Source organism: Triturus cristatus, chromosome 11 (assembly GCF_964204655.1).
Source record: "Triturus cristatus chromosome 11, aTriCri1.1, whole genome shotgun sequence".
In the NCBI taxonomy this organism is placed as follows: Eukaryota; Metazoa; Chordata; class Amphibia; order Caudata; family Salamandridae; genus Triturus; species Triturus cristatus.
Genome location: NC_140594.1, coordinates 212,941,751 through 212,957,875, shown reverse-complemented (window position 1 = coordinate 212,957,875; position 16,125 = coordinate 212,941,751). Strand labels below are relative to the sequence as shown.

At 45.8% G+C, this 16,125-nt stretch overlaps 1 protein-coding gene across 1 annotated transcript in view; it reads right to left on the bottom strand.

The window, feature by feature from the left end:
- Positions 1-211: 211 nt before the first annotated feature.
- The window catches only part of MYO1H (myosin IH), a 606,720-nt gene continuing 590,806 nt past the window's right edge, over positions 212-16,125 (bottom strand). Inside the window, exon 32 of the mRNA XM_085633501.1 lies at positions 212-332. Coding sequence (XP_085489627.1) covers positions 212-332 — 121 coding nt within the window. The remainder of the gene's footprint in view (positions 333-16,125) is intronic.

Sequence of the window (16,125 nt, the reverse complement as noted above, 5' to 3'; positions counted from 1 at the left end):
TTGATGTCATAGATTAGTTTGCATTCTTATTTTGTACCTGCTAAAGAGATATGTCTCATTATCTCTATATGCCAGTGTATTCTGCTTCAGATCCAGTTTGGAAATAAACCTACGAAAACCTGTAAACCGTGCATGTTGGTTATATTAACTACAATACATTTTTACAAGTGTGTCTAAATTATAGCAAGAATGGTGGACCTTTAGTCACATTTCAGGTCAACAAAAGTAGACTCACCACTGTTAGATGCCCGTTCTTGGCTTTGTAGACTTGTGGCTCCTGTCCACTTGTGAAGACAATATTCCCTTCTTTCCCCATAAAATTGAATTTAACGCTGGAAAACATAGATGCATTTTGATGTTATTTTGCGATGTTATTTGTCGATGATAATGTTTTTTTTTTATTTAGAGTCTTTAGCAAATAGTTAGAAACACGTTGAAATTAAAAAAAATACGCCTTTTGAAAAATTTAGCTTGCCACAAGTTAGCATTAAAAATATCTGATTGGGATGATATTTGTTTAATTTCTTTAAAAAAAAATATTTTAAGTAAGCACACTAACAAAACTATCATCTCTGATTAATAAGTCTGCCCCAAAGCCTCAAGAGGTGTAGGAAAAGTGTGGAAGGGAAAGGAAATGGGGAAGAGAAAAATGCTGAAGCAGAGGCATGCAACACAAAGAATGCATTTGTTAACATCATGCAACCAACACCTCTTTAGATCCTGAAATGAATCCAAACATCAGTGGGTCTGTGCATACATTTATCTTCCCAAACCCCAATGCATTTTGGCTATTCCCAAAGGGGCAGTACTCCTCATCACAGCTACCCAGCTCCTTTTCTTGGCAAAGGATCCTCTTGAGTCCAGAAGTGATCTAAAGTTCTGGGATTTAAGGTCCACTACTTATACTGAAGGAAGTGACCTGATTAGGGCCACCCGGGTCACTCGCGGCCACCTCTCAGCATTCCACACTAATGAATAGTCGGTCAGACAGTAGAGAATACAAACCAAGTATATTTATTCAGGTACACTCAAGCATAGCCCAGATTGACCAGCCTCCTGGGATTGCTGCAGAGAGGACTGGCTTCAGCAAGCATGGTGATAGATTCTGTACAATTCAGGACCAATAAAGACACGCCCTGACTGGAAATTTCCAGTTGGAAGCAGTTGAACAAAGAAGGTACAGAAAGATGAGTTTTGATCCTGAGACTGGGCACACGCTATCTTAATGCAAAGGTCGTGCTGCCTGTGCCCGCTGCTCTAGAGGTGGGAGCAGGCCAATCTAGTGGGAAAGGTATGGGCTAATAAGAACAGTGTATTCATTAGTACAGCAAGGCTCAACCTTGGAGAAACAAAAACTATCGCATCTGCTTTCAGCAGGGGTAGAGAAAGAAAATGAGTTTTGATCATGACTCAAAATGGCGGGCAAACATAAAATGGTGCAGCGAATGCTAACTTAAGATGCATAATACATAAACAGCACAGCTAAAGCATTTCCTTTGCATTTTAATTCCAACAGACCCTCCTTTTAGCATTCGCTAATACCATTTATGTTACTATCTAGAAACAGATAAGACATTGCAAAGATAAGAAACAGCACCATAAGCTAATGCGTACAGAGTCAATATTCAAAGATACCCTCATCAATCTGCATAATATCATCTATTTGTTTCTGCAGCATAATCGCAGCATTAATATCTTTAACTAATATGTTTTGTTTTGGGGTCAGAGCATATACACAAAAGGCACAACAAGCTCGAAGGCAGTGAATGCAGAGGCAACATGTAAAGATAATACCAGCGACCGCAACAAAAAAGATAAGGATCTTCCAACCCCACGTTGTCAGTATATCCCAGAACCATCCCGATAATGTCCAAGTACCTGTCTCTTGGTGTATGTCTTAGGACAGCCTATGCAATTTCTGTAAGGTAACAAGCCTCGTAGCTTGGAGCTCAGCAGTAATGTTTGTCAGTACCCCAGCTGTTGTAATAATGATCCCTTCCACAACTCTTGTTAGCCGACAAAGCTGAAGACTATTAGCCATGGGCCCCAGAAGGGTAGAAGACCCCTTGCAGCATTGTCAAACTGTTGCCAGGTGGTATCTGTCTGATCAATATCCTCAGTGTCCACAACCCTTCTTACTCGGGGCAAATATATACTCCTATAATGCTGCCAATAGTCTTTATGGTAATTAGGCGGGGCAACGTATACAGGGGGAAGAAGGAAAGAGAGGTAACATCTGCCAGACCTCCCCCCTCGAAGCTATACATGAGCTTGGGAGCCACAGACAAAATAAACATTCTGAGGTAGGATCAAGGGTGGACTGTTGAGCGTGCTCAGTCTGTAAGTGAAATTGCAGTTGCTTCCCCCCACCTTTACCTGCCCTGTCCCCTGGATGCAGAAACTAGCTGTTGTGTTGACTACAGATACCAGCATCGGTTTGTCCTGAGTAACATTACGATCTTGGAACAATTGGAAATATTCAGATGTATTGAACCTTTGGAAATCAGCCATTTCAATCCTAAACAATGTTTTGTTCTTTAAATTATCATATATTCTCATACAAGACTTTGGGGACATTGTACCGGAGGTCCAATTACCTGCCTTTCCTATGGGAGTAAATCTGTGATGAAAACTTACATACTCTACCACAGTACAGGAGTCATCAGATTTCATAACCTGAGTAGAGAGTTGGAAATGGTAGTGCACCATAACAAGCAACTCAAACCACCCTTCACAACTTCCAATACATGACAATGGCATGGACAACAAATTATCGCTCTTGTGAGTAACTGATTGAAGTAATCCACAAACCCAACAATTAGTATTATTCGACACATCATGGGCTTGATGCAACATTTGTATAAATACATTGTCTGTGTAAGTCTTTCTATGCTCCCCTTTGTGAGGGGCCAAAGTAACAAACATATGCTCAGGGGAAGCGGGCGTTTTACCAACCAAGGAATGCACAGGATACTTTTCCTCCAGACACCAAGCTATTCCAAGTACTGTTACTAATCCTATCGCAACTATCAATTCGAAAACTATTTTACTCTTTGTGGACCAGCCCTGCGCTAGTCGTGGTCTGCAAATGGATGCTCCTCCTCCTTAATAGGTCGACCAAACGGATGCATTATAAAGCAAGATAAGGAATGCAACAAAACCAGCAGTAAAGGTAAGTGTTCCCAGTGTCCGTCAGAGCCTCACTGGTACAGGCTCCTATTTTTCAGCAACGTTGGCACTCTTGAGCACCGGTGGTGGAGCTTGCTCCGTCCTACCTCTCGATGAATCCCGCGTCGCTCAGGATAATGTACCCCCTTCCGAGGGAGCACATTCAATTTATCCTGTCCAATGTCAGAACAGTGCACCAATCTCGCCTCACCCTAAACTAACACCATTGGTACTACAGCAAATCACACCCTAACTTGCACAGTCCTTCTCTGACTAGTCCAACTTCTCCTTTGGCGCACTATTCCTCAGCCGAGGGTGCAAATTGTACCTGGTAACTCCAGGAACAGAGGGGTCAGCAAATAATGGCTCTAATCTCCGGAGGGACCGCTGCATTTAGTACGTCATCGTTATCGGCATCTGTTTGGCTACATGTAAGCTTTGTATCACCAAAAGTGATAAACTGAGGTACTTTCTCACCCTCAGCATCCCCAATGCTGTCCCGTACCCTGTTGTCATAGGGTAAGGGTAAGGGTATCCTGCGGCAGTGGCTGGAATGAATCCAATTTATCCGGCCGTCGACCTTCACAGCAGTTCAGACAGCGAGGAAGACATGCTCTGGCGCCTTCCACCGGGGCTCTAGGCTCTTCTTCCTCTGCAAGTTCCTCAGCAACACCCAGTCCCCAGGGTGGATGTTATGACCGGGCCCCTCTGGTATGGGTGGGAGTGATTCGCGAATCTCTTGGTGAATAGAATGCAAACTTTCAGTTAACTGACACAGGTAATCTGTCAATAAAGGGTACTCAATCTCAGAGAACCTAAGCGGACGCTTTTTGCCAGGCGTCCAAACATAACCTCGCAGGGCGACAAACCTGTCCTAGAATGTGCTTTTGTTCTCGTTGACAAAAGAGATAATGGTAATGCATCTGGCCACTGCAACCCTGTTGTCTCCTGAATCTTTGCTAATTTCAGTTTGAGAGTACCATTGTACTTCTCAACCAAACCTGCTGACTGGGGATGATTTGCTGCATGAAATTTCTCCTTTATGTGCAAACCATCGCATACTAACTGGATAAGCTTGGCATTAAGGTGACTTCTCCTATCACTCCAGATCAAACGGGGCAAGCCAAAGCGGGGAAAGAACTCCTTCAGGAGTGCCTTTGTAGTCGCAATGGCTGTATTCTCTTTGGTAGGGTAAGCCTCAACCCAGTTACTGAATGCACAAGCGACCACCAACACATACTTCAAATTATTGACCCTGTTCATTTCGATATAGTTCAGCTGAAGGACCTCAAAAGGGAAAGTGGGATGTGCAAAATTGCCGGGTGGTGTAGGGGTACCCTTAGCAGGATTGTGCATCATGCACACCATGTAGTACTTTACTAAATGTGCAGCTGTCTTTGGAATGTTTTCATTTTGCCATATGGGATCGAACAACTTGCAAATACCCTTAGCACTGATATGAGCTGGGCCATGGGCCATTGTGACCACGGGAAGAATATATATGCATCTGGCAACATCCATCACTGGTTCCCTGACTTGTCAATCCAACATCCCTCATCGATCAGTTATGCTGTACTTTCTTGCCACACTGCTAATTCCTCCACCGTAGCCTCATTCTAAATTTCCTTCACGTTTTCTAGTGTATCTTAAAACATGGTGATCTCGGGCACCCACCTAGCGGGACCTGCTACAAACATTCTTTTCATCTTAATTTGGGCTGTTTCCTTAGCTGTCTGATCCGCAAAGGCATTCCTTTTACCACATCGTCAGTAATTTTCCTATTGTCGCTGCACTTTATTATTGCCAATTTCTCGGGGAGTGTCAAAGCGGACAGAAGCCTGTATATCAGCTGACCATGCTGAATCCTGGTCCCATGGGAAGTAAGGAACCCTCTCTCTGGCCGGGGCCACAGAAATTATGGGCGACCCCGAAGGCGTACTGACTGTGAGTATAGATATTGACAACTAGCCCCTATTTAATTCACAGGCTCGAATAACGGCGACTAACTCAGCTGCTTGGGTGGACTGATAGGGAACTTGTGATGTCTCAACTACTGTATGCAGTGTAGTAATGGCGTACGCAGCAGTGGTAGTGCCATCTGGTAACTTGAAGCAAGAGCCATCGACATATAGTTCCCCTTTAGGGTCGGATAAGGGAACATCAGTCAGGTCTACCCGTCCTTTCATTTCCTCTTCTGTCCGGAAGATACAATTGTGTACGTCTTCATTCTCAGAAAGGAGGGATAGTAACATGGCTGGATTCAGAGTGGCACAGTGTTTGATCGTGATGTGCTTTGCAAAGAGTGTTAACTCATAGCTTGTCAGACGTGCACTGGTGTGGTGCAGTGTCTTTGTCTTATTCAAAAGTGTGTCCACAGCATGGGGTACCATAACTGTGAGGTCAGTATCAAGTACAAGTCCAGCCGATTGTCTTATTGAGACACCCACAATCGCGACCACTCTTTGACAGCTCAGAAAGGCTCATGCAACAGGGTCAAGCACAGCAGAGAAATAAGCACACAGTTGTTGCTTATCTCCATATTTTGTGTTAAAATAGAAAGTGCACAACCGCCCTTCTTGTGATACAATACAAAGCATTCAGTATAATTAGGGGTACCAAGCACTGGAGCCAAGCTAAGTGCAGTTTTCAATTGCTCAAAACAAAGACTGCTGACACTCAGGCATCCAAGGCAGGGGTTCATGCACATCTTTTAGTGTTAGCGCAAGCAGGGGCTTAATAATAGGAAGTGCTACCAATGAAAGCGCGCACATCTTTTTGAGTTTGCGGAATGGGCATTTTAACAATGGCACTTATGCGCTCCAGGGCCAATCTCCTACCCTCCTTCGACAGTAGGTGACCTAAATAGGTGACCTCCTATCGACAATAAGGGAATTTGGAAAGGGATACTGTAGGAAAGTAGGATCTGCTTCTTATGGTTACCCCCATGTTTTGCTTGATGTTACACTGTTTTCGACTAGTCTGACTGGTATCCTGCTAATCAGGACCCTAGTCTATCTGCTTTCTCCCTAAAATGTTATGTCATGTACTTAGGTAAACTCCAGATTGGATACTGGTGCACGCGTACCCAGGGCATAGGTACCCCAGAGGTCTCACATGGGCTGAAGTAGGTAATAGGCAACCCATCAGAGGCCATGCACAATGGAACTACAGGTCTGCCATTGCAGCTTGTGTAAGATGGTGTATGCACCCATACTTTAGATATAGGTTTACTATATCTATAGGTCACTACACTAATAAGTCACCCCTATAGCAGGCCTTGACAATCCTGAAGGCAGGGTGCTGGGTTTTACGTGAGAGGGTTCTCCTGCATGGGCAGAGAACCCCTGCAGCCTTCGGAGACCATTTTCCTGGGTTGTCGGTGACGCAGCCAGACATATAGATAGAGGTGCATTATATGCTCGTGTAAAATGCTATCTCGAAAATGGCTGCAACAAACCATGTCGTGTTTGGTATCAAACACCTTGGAATCATACATCCTCATTGGTAACCGGTGTGGGAGGTATGATTCCACCCTTCAGAAGCAAGCTTCGTTGGGTCCGTGGTCTTCCTGGTACCAGCCTTCTTGACCCGGACAGAACAAAATGGTTGCTGCCGACCATAGACACATTTCTGCCCTCCTGCTGCTGAGCCAAGCTCAAGCAGAGGAAGGCAGCACAATAGGCATCCTGCCACAGGGAGGTGTGACTAACTCCCAGACAGGATTTAGTGTATTGGGGCTGGGTGGGTATGGATGTATGTATAGGATTTATAAAGCGCAGGAATCCCCCCTGGAGGGGTATCTCCACGCTTTCTTAGCGGGAAAGTCAGACGAGCATGTGCAGATAGAAATTACATTCTCAATAGTGCAGTTTTCAGGAATTTCCTAAAGGGTAAAAGATTGAAGCATTTACGCAGGTCCACAGGTAGGGTGTTCCAAAATTTCGAGGCCAGATGGACAACAGTTTTGCCGCCTGTCCTAAGCTTCTTAAACCGGGGAACCACTAACAGCCTTTTACCTTCTGATCTAAGATGACGATTCGGACAGTAGACTTTGAATTTATCCGCCAGGTAGCTGGGGCTCGTGCCATAGAGAGCTTTACGGGTGAGACAACCAAGCTTGAAATTAATTCTCTGGCGGATAGGGAGCCAGTGAAGCTGTTTTAATAAAGGACCTACCGAGGTACAAGGGTTTTTTTTTAGTGCCAGGCGTGGCCACATTTTGAAAAATTTGCAGTCTGCTGAGAAGGGACTCATTAGCAGATGCCAGAAGAGCATTGCAGTAGTCCAAGCGGCCAATAATCAATGCCTGAATCAAGGTTCTTCGCACAGAGAGGGGCAACCAGCGAAACACTCTTCGCTGGAGGCTTAAGGTATGGTAACAGGTCCCCGTTGTAGTCATAACTTGCTCCTTCATGGATAGCAGAACATCTACGCGAACCCCCACATTTTTAGCCACAGAGGTTGGAGATGGGGCTGGACCTAATGTAGCAGGCCACCACCTAGGGTCCAGACGGCCTGAGCTGTGCCAAACAACAGGATTTCCATCTTAGACGCATTTAACTGAAGATATTGGTCCATCATCCATTCTGATATAGCTAACATACCCTTAGCAAAACGCTGCTCAATATCCTCAGAGTCCTTATCAAAGGTCAGAAGCAATTGGGTATCGTCAGCGTAAGAGAAAGGGGTAAAACCGTGCTTCCTGATAGCCTTGGCCAGGGGGGCCGCATAGATATTAAATAAAGTCGGGCTTAGACAAGAGCCCTGGGGCACCTCCTTAGTAAGTTTCAAGGTTTGAGAATGGAAAGGGCCCAAGTTGATGGTCTGAGTGTGCTAGTCGAGGAAACTGATGAGCCAGTTGAGTGCCTGTCCCTGCAGCCCGGCCTCTCTCAGTTGAAAAATCAGTTTCTGATGAGAGACCGTGCACTTCCAAAGTACCTGAAAGTCTGCACAAGGGGAACATTTGGTGTCCCTGTGCATAGTCCAGTTCAAACCAGTCCTGGGAGCCGTTGGCTCCTGCTCTGGTGCGAAACTGGACAAAGGACAGGGGAGTATCCTCCCCTCTTTCCTGACCCTCCCCTGGGAGGGTCCCCTGAATTTATCCAACCCTCTCCTGAGGGTACAAAAGGGCTTACCTGGTTGTAGGACCCTAGATTCGACATGGACAAGATTCTGAACAAGAAACCACTGACCTTCGACTGTCTGGACACTCTGGACTTCGCTGGACTTCGACTGGGAACAACTTTGTCTCCCTCTCTGTCCAAAGCATCGTCTGTGCCTGTGCACCATACAGTCTCTGTGCAGGACCTGTGGAGCATAAAGGACAACTGAAGTATCTCCCTTGGGGTGAAGGAGTCACTCCTCTGCATTTGCATGCACCATAGCGCAACTGACCGCTCTGCTGATCCTGAGCTCCTTTGGACTCTGAAGGCTCCAGCAACACAGGAGGTAGGTTCTTATGTTCCTAGAGGTAGAGCTGTCCTCTCACTAAGTTTGAGGCCAGTATCCCTCTTGGGGGTTGCATAACCCAAACCCCTGTGCACCGCATACATTTGCAAGTGCATATGCTTGTTGGCATTCCACAACTGCGGGCATTGGGCTATCTATAGCCCCAACCTCTGTGCACGTTTTGTATAAAGGACTTTGGCCTCCTCTCACGCTGTGCCCTGCAAGCTGTGACTTTGTGAAACTGCTAAAGGTCCCCTTGCGACTCCTGTGCCATCGGCCTGTGGGTCCATTAGAGGGAAAACACTTCTTTTCTTGGGCTCCCCTGGTTGCTCCAGGCCTGCCCTGACTCCCCTTGCTGTGGTGAGTCGCCTGGTCCTTGCTGGGCCAGACTGTAACCTTCTTTGACCATCTTTGTGGGTTGCTGCTGCCAAGGCTTGTTGGTGCTCCCGCCGGACACCGACCCCTCAGCACTCGACATCCTTCGCGGAACAGCTCGTATCTGGCTACTGGTCATCCTCGACATCTCCTGGTCCCTGCAGCTGTAGAGTCAAGGTCTCCATCTTCACACCTGAAGCACAGAACATCGGTGGGCATTCGTCTACCGAGCCCCTTGTCACTCCTGCATAACCCAAACTCTGTCACCTCTGCTTTCAGGTTTCTTCCATCAAGTATCCACCTGTGGGTTCCACTGGACACTTTTTTTCTTAGCAGCAGTGGCATTTCTTTGAAGACTCCCATTGAGAACGATGGCGGTTTCCGACGTCACTTTGACCGTATGCACCCGGCTTCCCTAGGATAGGTAACTCTGGTACTTCAGTATCCATGGTTGGGGTGGCTCTCCAGAGTTCTATATTTTAAAGGGTTTCTTCGTAATCCACTGGGAAGGGTCCTTAAACTGTAAAACTGCAGCCGCGACTCTCCCATTGAATTGTACGTAGCATGCGGTTGAGTTCTCACACTGCACCTGTTCTCCGTGGGGTCCCTACTTACTCACCTTTGGTGGTTCCTTGGGGTCCCAGTGATTCTACATCCTCGAGACACTGTCTTGACTAGAGTTGTGGTTCTTCTACCACTATTTTAGTATATGGTTTGGTCTCCCCCTGGAACCCACTGTGTATTAGTGCTACTTACGACTGTTTCTGTGTTAGAGTATTGTATGCTTTGTGTTTATCTGCATGTAGCAGATACAGTGAGGTATTTAAAGTGTGTTATAATAATAAATACATATTTTTATAACTACTGTGTGGTTCTCCTTTCATTTAACCAATACATTAAGGTTGCATTCTGGTAAAACAAGCTGCTTAACATTCCTTCAAGACTAAGCCTGTAGGCTGCTCTCCACAGCTACTACTTGGATAGCTTTCTAAGGTTATCCTTGACCTCTTAAATCTGCCCACTTTAGTTAGAGGACATCATATACCAGGCCAACTTCTCAAAGATACTTTAGGTCCATGTTGAGCTAGATGTAGCAACAATTTAAAGGTACTGTCTCTGCAACCTTGTTCTGTATCCGAGGCGATGAGCAAGTCTTTGACGTAATGAAGAAATACATTACCTGTAGGGAGTGACAAAGAGTCCAGCTGACTTTTCAATGCCTGACTATAGATAGTCGGACTCTCTGTATAGCCTTGAGGAGTGCGACAGAAGGTAAAGCTTCTGCCAGCTAGCGTGAACCCAAACACATACCTGCTGTCGGGATGAATGGGAATACTGAAGAACGCGTTTTTCAGGTCAATGACAGAAAAGAATGTAGAAGAAGATGGAATCATTGTCAAAAGAGTCGTAATGTCAGTAACGACCGGAAACTCACTAAGTTGTTAACTTCACCCAAGTCAATCACAAAGCGATAGACATCTTCATGATCATAAGAGGAACTCAAAGGACTCCTTTTGAGAATGGGAGGAATAGGGCTATTACAGACATTAGCAGTCGTCTCCTCAACCACTCCTTTCGCAATCAAATCTCACACAATATGCAGCAAAGCTCGCTCATCTGCCTGCAGTATTTTATATTGGGGGATACAGGGTAAAATAGCACTCTCCTTGACACGTATCGAAACGGGCGGTATCTGCAATAAACCCACATCTGGGCGGCACGTCTTTAAACTCCGCAGAAAGAGGTGCATCTTTAGTCAGACACTGCATAGCGCGCACAACATGCGGACCCATTGTCATCTAGACACCTTCTGGGGAGCAGTAAATCTTTGCATGCAATTTCTTCAACAGGTCCAAACCCAATAAGTTTTCTCCACAATTGGATGTTAACAAGAAGGGCAAATCCACAGTAAAGGGACCAATAGTCAGCGCAAGAGGTTTGGAAATGGGGCTCACAACTGGTACACCAGAAACACCTACCGAAACATTTATTATGGCCAGACAGAACTGCCCCAGGAACCAAGGAGTGGGAAATAGAACTGTTTGTTGCACCTTTATCCACCCAAAACTCCTTAGCCGAACCATTCACATCCGCACTAATATACGGACCGTGTTGATCTACAGGTATCAGATCTGGTTCCTCACTCAGCCCCTGGCTGTCCTAGCTGTGAGACATCCCTGTCACCTCATCCGTATCATAATCATCATGGTAATACTGTTTTCCTTGAGGGTCATCAAAATAATTTTGGTCAGAGAGACCCTGCGAGGCCTCAGTATTCTGAACCCTGTCCTGTCCATTAGCTCCACTATCCCGGCCACGAGAACCTCGACCTCCAGGAGCTGCAACCTTCTGCAATAGCACCGGACACTCGCTACGCCAGTGTCCCTCCTCTTTACAATATGCACACTGATTCGGCCCTACAGGCGTGGAGCTCACAGGCCTGCTAGTGTGTGGAAGCTGTCAGGCCAAGCCACCACGTCCTCTACCATTCCCGCTAGATGCCTGCTGTAACAACACCTTCGTCTTAAATTCCTTATGTTTCTTTTCTGACCACTCCTTATCCTCATTCTCCCTATGCTCATAATATTGCACCATATTCAGAATAACGGGAGGTGGACCAGGTGCTTTCGGAAGCCTGCATTCAGGTCGAAATCTCGGGAAGCAAATTGGAGACAAACCTATTAACAGTCACACAACACCATCGATCGACAAATCCTGTCCAGTATAATCCAGAAACACGCTGAGTGAAAAAATCAGACACACTCTCATCTTTCTTCTGACGACAAGCCGATAATTTGTCCCAATCAACTTTTCTCGGAGGGATAAGAGAATGCATGTACGTAATGATACGGCCAGGCAAAGCAAGTATCTCTGCCCTAGGCTTATCATCTGGCTTCCGTTCCTGATCCCATGCCTTAATTTGGTCTCAGGTACCAACCAATTCCGCAGCATGAACCTGTGTACTTGTCTCCAAATATCAACCGGAACTAGTAAACCCCCAAAAAATTCAATATCAGCAAGCTTCATCACCGTCAAAGAGGCAGCTTCAGTCAGTTCTTTATAACAAGCGGTTGGATTTTTCTAGGGTCAGGTAACTGAGTCTTAAGGGACAAAACTTCACTCCTTTTCCATGGAGTATAAACCCATTGTTCTTGGAAACGAGCCTCTACCCTTGGTCTAGTAACATGATCACGCTGATCCCTTAGCTCTGGTATCTCAGGATGGTAGATGGGATGAACCTCCCGCATAGGAAACTGAGTTACCCGGGTGGGGCTCTTTTTGAGCAGTCTACCCCGATAAGCAAACAATTTCATACCATTACCAAAAACCTGACCAGGCGCCATATCAGTAACATATACATGGGCCTTAATATCATACAGAATCTGCGGTGCCGCATACCTGAAATACTGTTCCCAAAGACCGATCAAAGTAGCTGACATATGCTTAAGGGCAAGTTGTTGTACAAAAGGCTCATAATCTTTCATCACACTCCACACATCTTCCACATCATAGATGGGATTTCGGGGCCACTGCGCAGCCTGATTAGCCACCACCTGTTTCTCTGCGTCTCCCATATCAGATCGGACTAATGTTCCCCCATACGCTCCTTAAATTTCTTCCAGTCTCTATCCTCAGGGCCGCGCACTGGCGTCCCACCACTCAGTAATGTCGGGCCATGGAGAAGCATGGTGGGGGTAACAACAGAGGGAGCAGGCACTAACGTCATTGTCGGCTGTGTCGTGGGGGTAAGAGCTGGAGAGAGAAGCTGAAGCAATAGGCGTTACAGGAGTACTAACAGTCATAGTTGCCACAGACTGCGAGGGCAAAGAAAGGATAGGAGGTGCCGTGGCCAAGGCAGTCTGATCAACAATAAGAGAGGCAGAAACAGCAGGGACAAAACAACCAGGTGGCTGGGCCTGTGAGGGAAGAGCGGGATATATCCTCTGCGGGGTATAAGCGGTTGGGGGTCGAGTATCTAACAATTGTTCCACGAAAGTATCATTTTCTTCTTGGGCTGCATAAGATTTATCAATCTGTAACCGGAATCTCCTATCTTCACGTTCTATCCCTATTTCCTGCTTCTCTCTATCATGCACTACAGCTTTCTGAGTCAATGTTTGGATTCTCCCCTTCCGGGCCTCTTTCTCTGCTTTCATTCACCTCTGTTTGACCTCCTTTTGCCATGTTCTGAAGCAATCAAACATAGACTGCCTACTTCTTCTTGCAAACAACTTCTCCAACAAGAAAGCAATTTTTTGTTCATCAAAGGTGCCCGTGGAAGGCTACTGCAACTCGGCATTGTCCCTCGTATATTTGTACCATAACATACTAAACATAATAGGGCCAAGGCCATGCTTCACATACATATCAGAATTCGGAGTGCCTTCCGGAGGCGCTGGCTGACTCTCTTCCAATCGAGCATCAGCAGAACAACAACGACAACAAGAAACCAACAGCTGGGCTGAACCCGGGCATTTTCAAAAGTAAACCAAATTCGTTATGTTGCCCATCAAAGTGTTCACAGACACATTGTATCCAAATCGATCCTCAGACCGTACTAAATGCAAACCAAGATCGGTCCTCAGACCGTACTAAAGACAAACCAAAATGGTACCATATCCACAAAGAACCAAAATAAACTCACCTGGTGCACACAGGTCAAACAAGTTTATTCTCCACTGCTGACACTTTGGACCAAATGGCCAGATCCAAGGGTTTCACCGTTCAGGACCCCAGCTGGGATGACCACAGGGTGAGGCACTGACCGGTCAGACAGACAGGGCAGCTGCGAGTTCAGGAAATCTCTTGTGCAGGGATCCCTGGTCCGCCCGTCCAACCCAACGATAATCCGGACCTCCTCACCCGTCTGGGGATGGGACACCCGACGGGGTCCCTGTTCGGGCGCCAACTGAAGGAAGTGACTAGATTAGGGCCACCCGGGTCACTCGCAACCACCTATCAGCCGTCCACACTAATGAAGAGTCGGTGAGACAGTAGAGAATACAAACCATGTATATTTATTCAGGTACACTCGAGCGGAGCCAAGTCTGACCAGCCTCCTGGGATTGTTGCGAAGTTCAGAGTCACGGTCATGCACGGTCAGGTTCTCTAGAGAGGGAGTAGCCTTGATGGAGGTTTGACTACAGGCGCCCCTCCACATACTCACCGTCAGACTCATGGGGCCCAATAATGGTAGCATTCTAAGTCTTTTTGATATTTAACACAGGCCAAATTAGTTGCTGTATATTTATTTTGACTTTTTCTTCATAATTATTGTGTTAAGTGTGACACTTGGAGTGGGAACATCATTTTTCCTTCTAGGTCCTGACGAAATGCCTTGGGGAAAGGAATGAAACTGGTTGCCCAAAAGGTACTGAAGCCTAAGGTTTTCCCACATGTCCCTAGATTTTAACATACCTCCTTTGGGGTAGGGAATACATTTGTTTTTGAACTCACAAAGTTAGGTGTATAGGGTACCCCCTATATTTGACAATTTAGTGGTCCCGCGTATTTGTTGGTAGTAGCACGCCCCTATCCGTAGTGGACAGGGATGGACCCTATGATGAAACATGTCACCAAAGGGCAACCCGGGTGGGTGAGTGGTTTATGAAAAGAAAAAACATTTTCTTTTCGTTGTGTATCTCCTGCAAGGTATTGTAAAATATTCCCCCTTCCTTTTCCTTTAGAGGGTGCTTCTCTTGAATATTTACATAGTATCGTGGAGGACAGGCCCCTACTCTGGCCTACCTCTACTCTGTCCCCATTGCTTTTGATGTCTGTCTAGGATAACATCTATTGGCAGATTAAAGTCACCTCCTAAAATAACACAGGCTGTCTGGGGGAAGCATGCCAATTTGGCATTACCCACCAATCTGGCATTCATGGATGACCAGACTTGAGGATCATCATTATTAGGTGCATACATGGTAATGTTATCAAGCTCCATATCCCTACACTGTAATCTAGTAATTAGCAATCTACCAGCATTATGTGGCTCCACAACAATTATCAAGAAAACTGAATTTTTGGAGATCAGTATGACCACTCCATTTTATTTATAAGACAGCTGCCTAGCAGGACAAGTCAGAGATCCAGTGACAACAAATGGACAAAGCCTCTTTACAACCAATTGTAGTTCCTTGAAGCAATATTTTATTGCCTTTAAGACATATATTGAGTGATCTTTTTGGGTTTCACCGGGTGATTGATACCTTTGGTGAACAAGAGAGATCCCACTGTCAAAGTGGCCAAGGAGGAGCCATGGATAAACATGATGAGTGAAATGGTGAGCTGAGGATATGAGTGTTTAGCTGTATATTAAGTATGTGCAGTGAGTCAGTTGAGTGCCTCATAGAAGGGCGGAGACGAGAGAAGAAAGCGAAAAACAAAGAGCCGTCCACTAAAACCTCTCCCAAGGGAGAGAGGAAAATCCCAAGAGATGACCTATCAAACAAAGGAGCTATGAGGATATCCACATAAGGGGAACCCCCTGCACCTAGAGTACAAGTAGAGTGAAATCAACCTAGATAAATCTGGTATAGTCAGATCATCAACGATATTTCTAAAAATGAAATCAACAACCTAGCCAGTTGAGCTATGTTTCCAGTTAGCAACATCAGCTGAATTCTCCAATGAAGACGGGATTACAAAATGGTTAGACAAATGACCAGCTAAGTACGATGACAACAATGACAATATAGTGAGTAAGATGAGGCAACATTTCGTAGTTATGTGACAACCCTGGACAAATAAGAAACACGTGGAAGAAATTAGTAAAATAAAGTGAAAAACCACTAGTACAACAGAGAGCTCTAAAGACCATTCTGCAGGCAGGTGAGGAGAACCATGGCAACAGTACAGCTTTATATGATTGTCAGAGCACAAGGCCATTGGGAATTTGAGCAAGATCACATTGTGTCCAACAAGATATTCAAGTGGGAGGCAACAGAGCTATTCCAGAAGAGGTAGTTTCTTCATCAATCCGTGTTTCACATGTGTTTACTTGAAAAGTACCAAGTTCCAATGGTTCACTGTTTCCCTAATTTCCTCCCCCTTTTCAATACAACCGAAAGAGGAAAGGCATGGCGTGGTCACAGAGCAGCAGCAGAGTAGCGGAGCAGGGCAGCAGCAGCG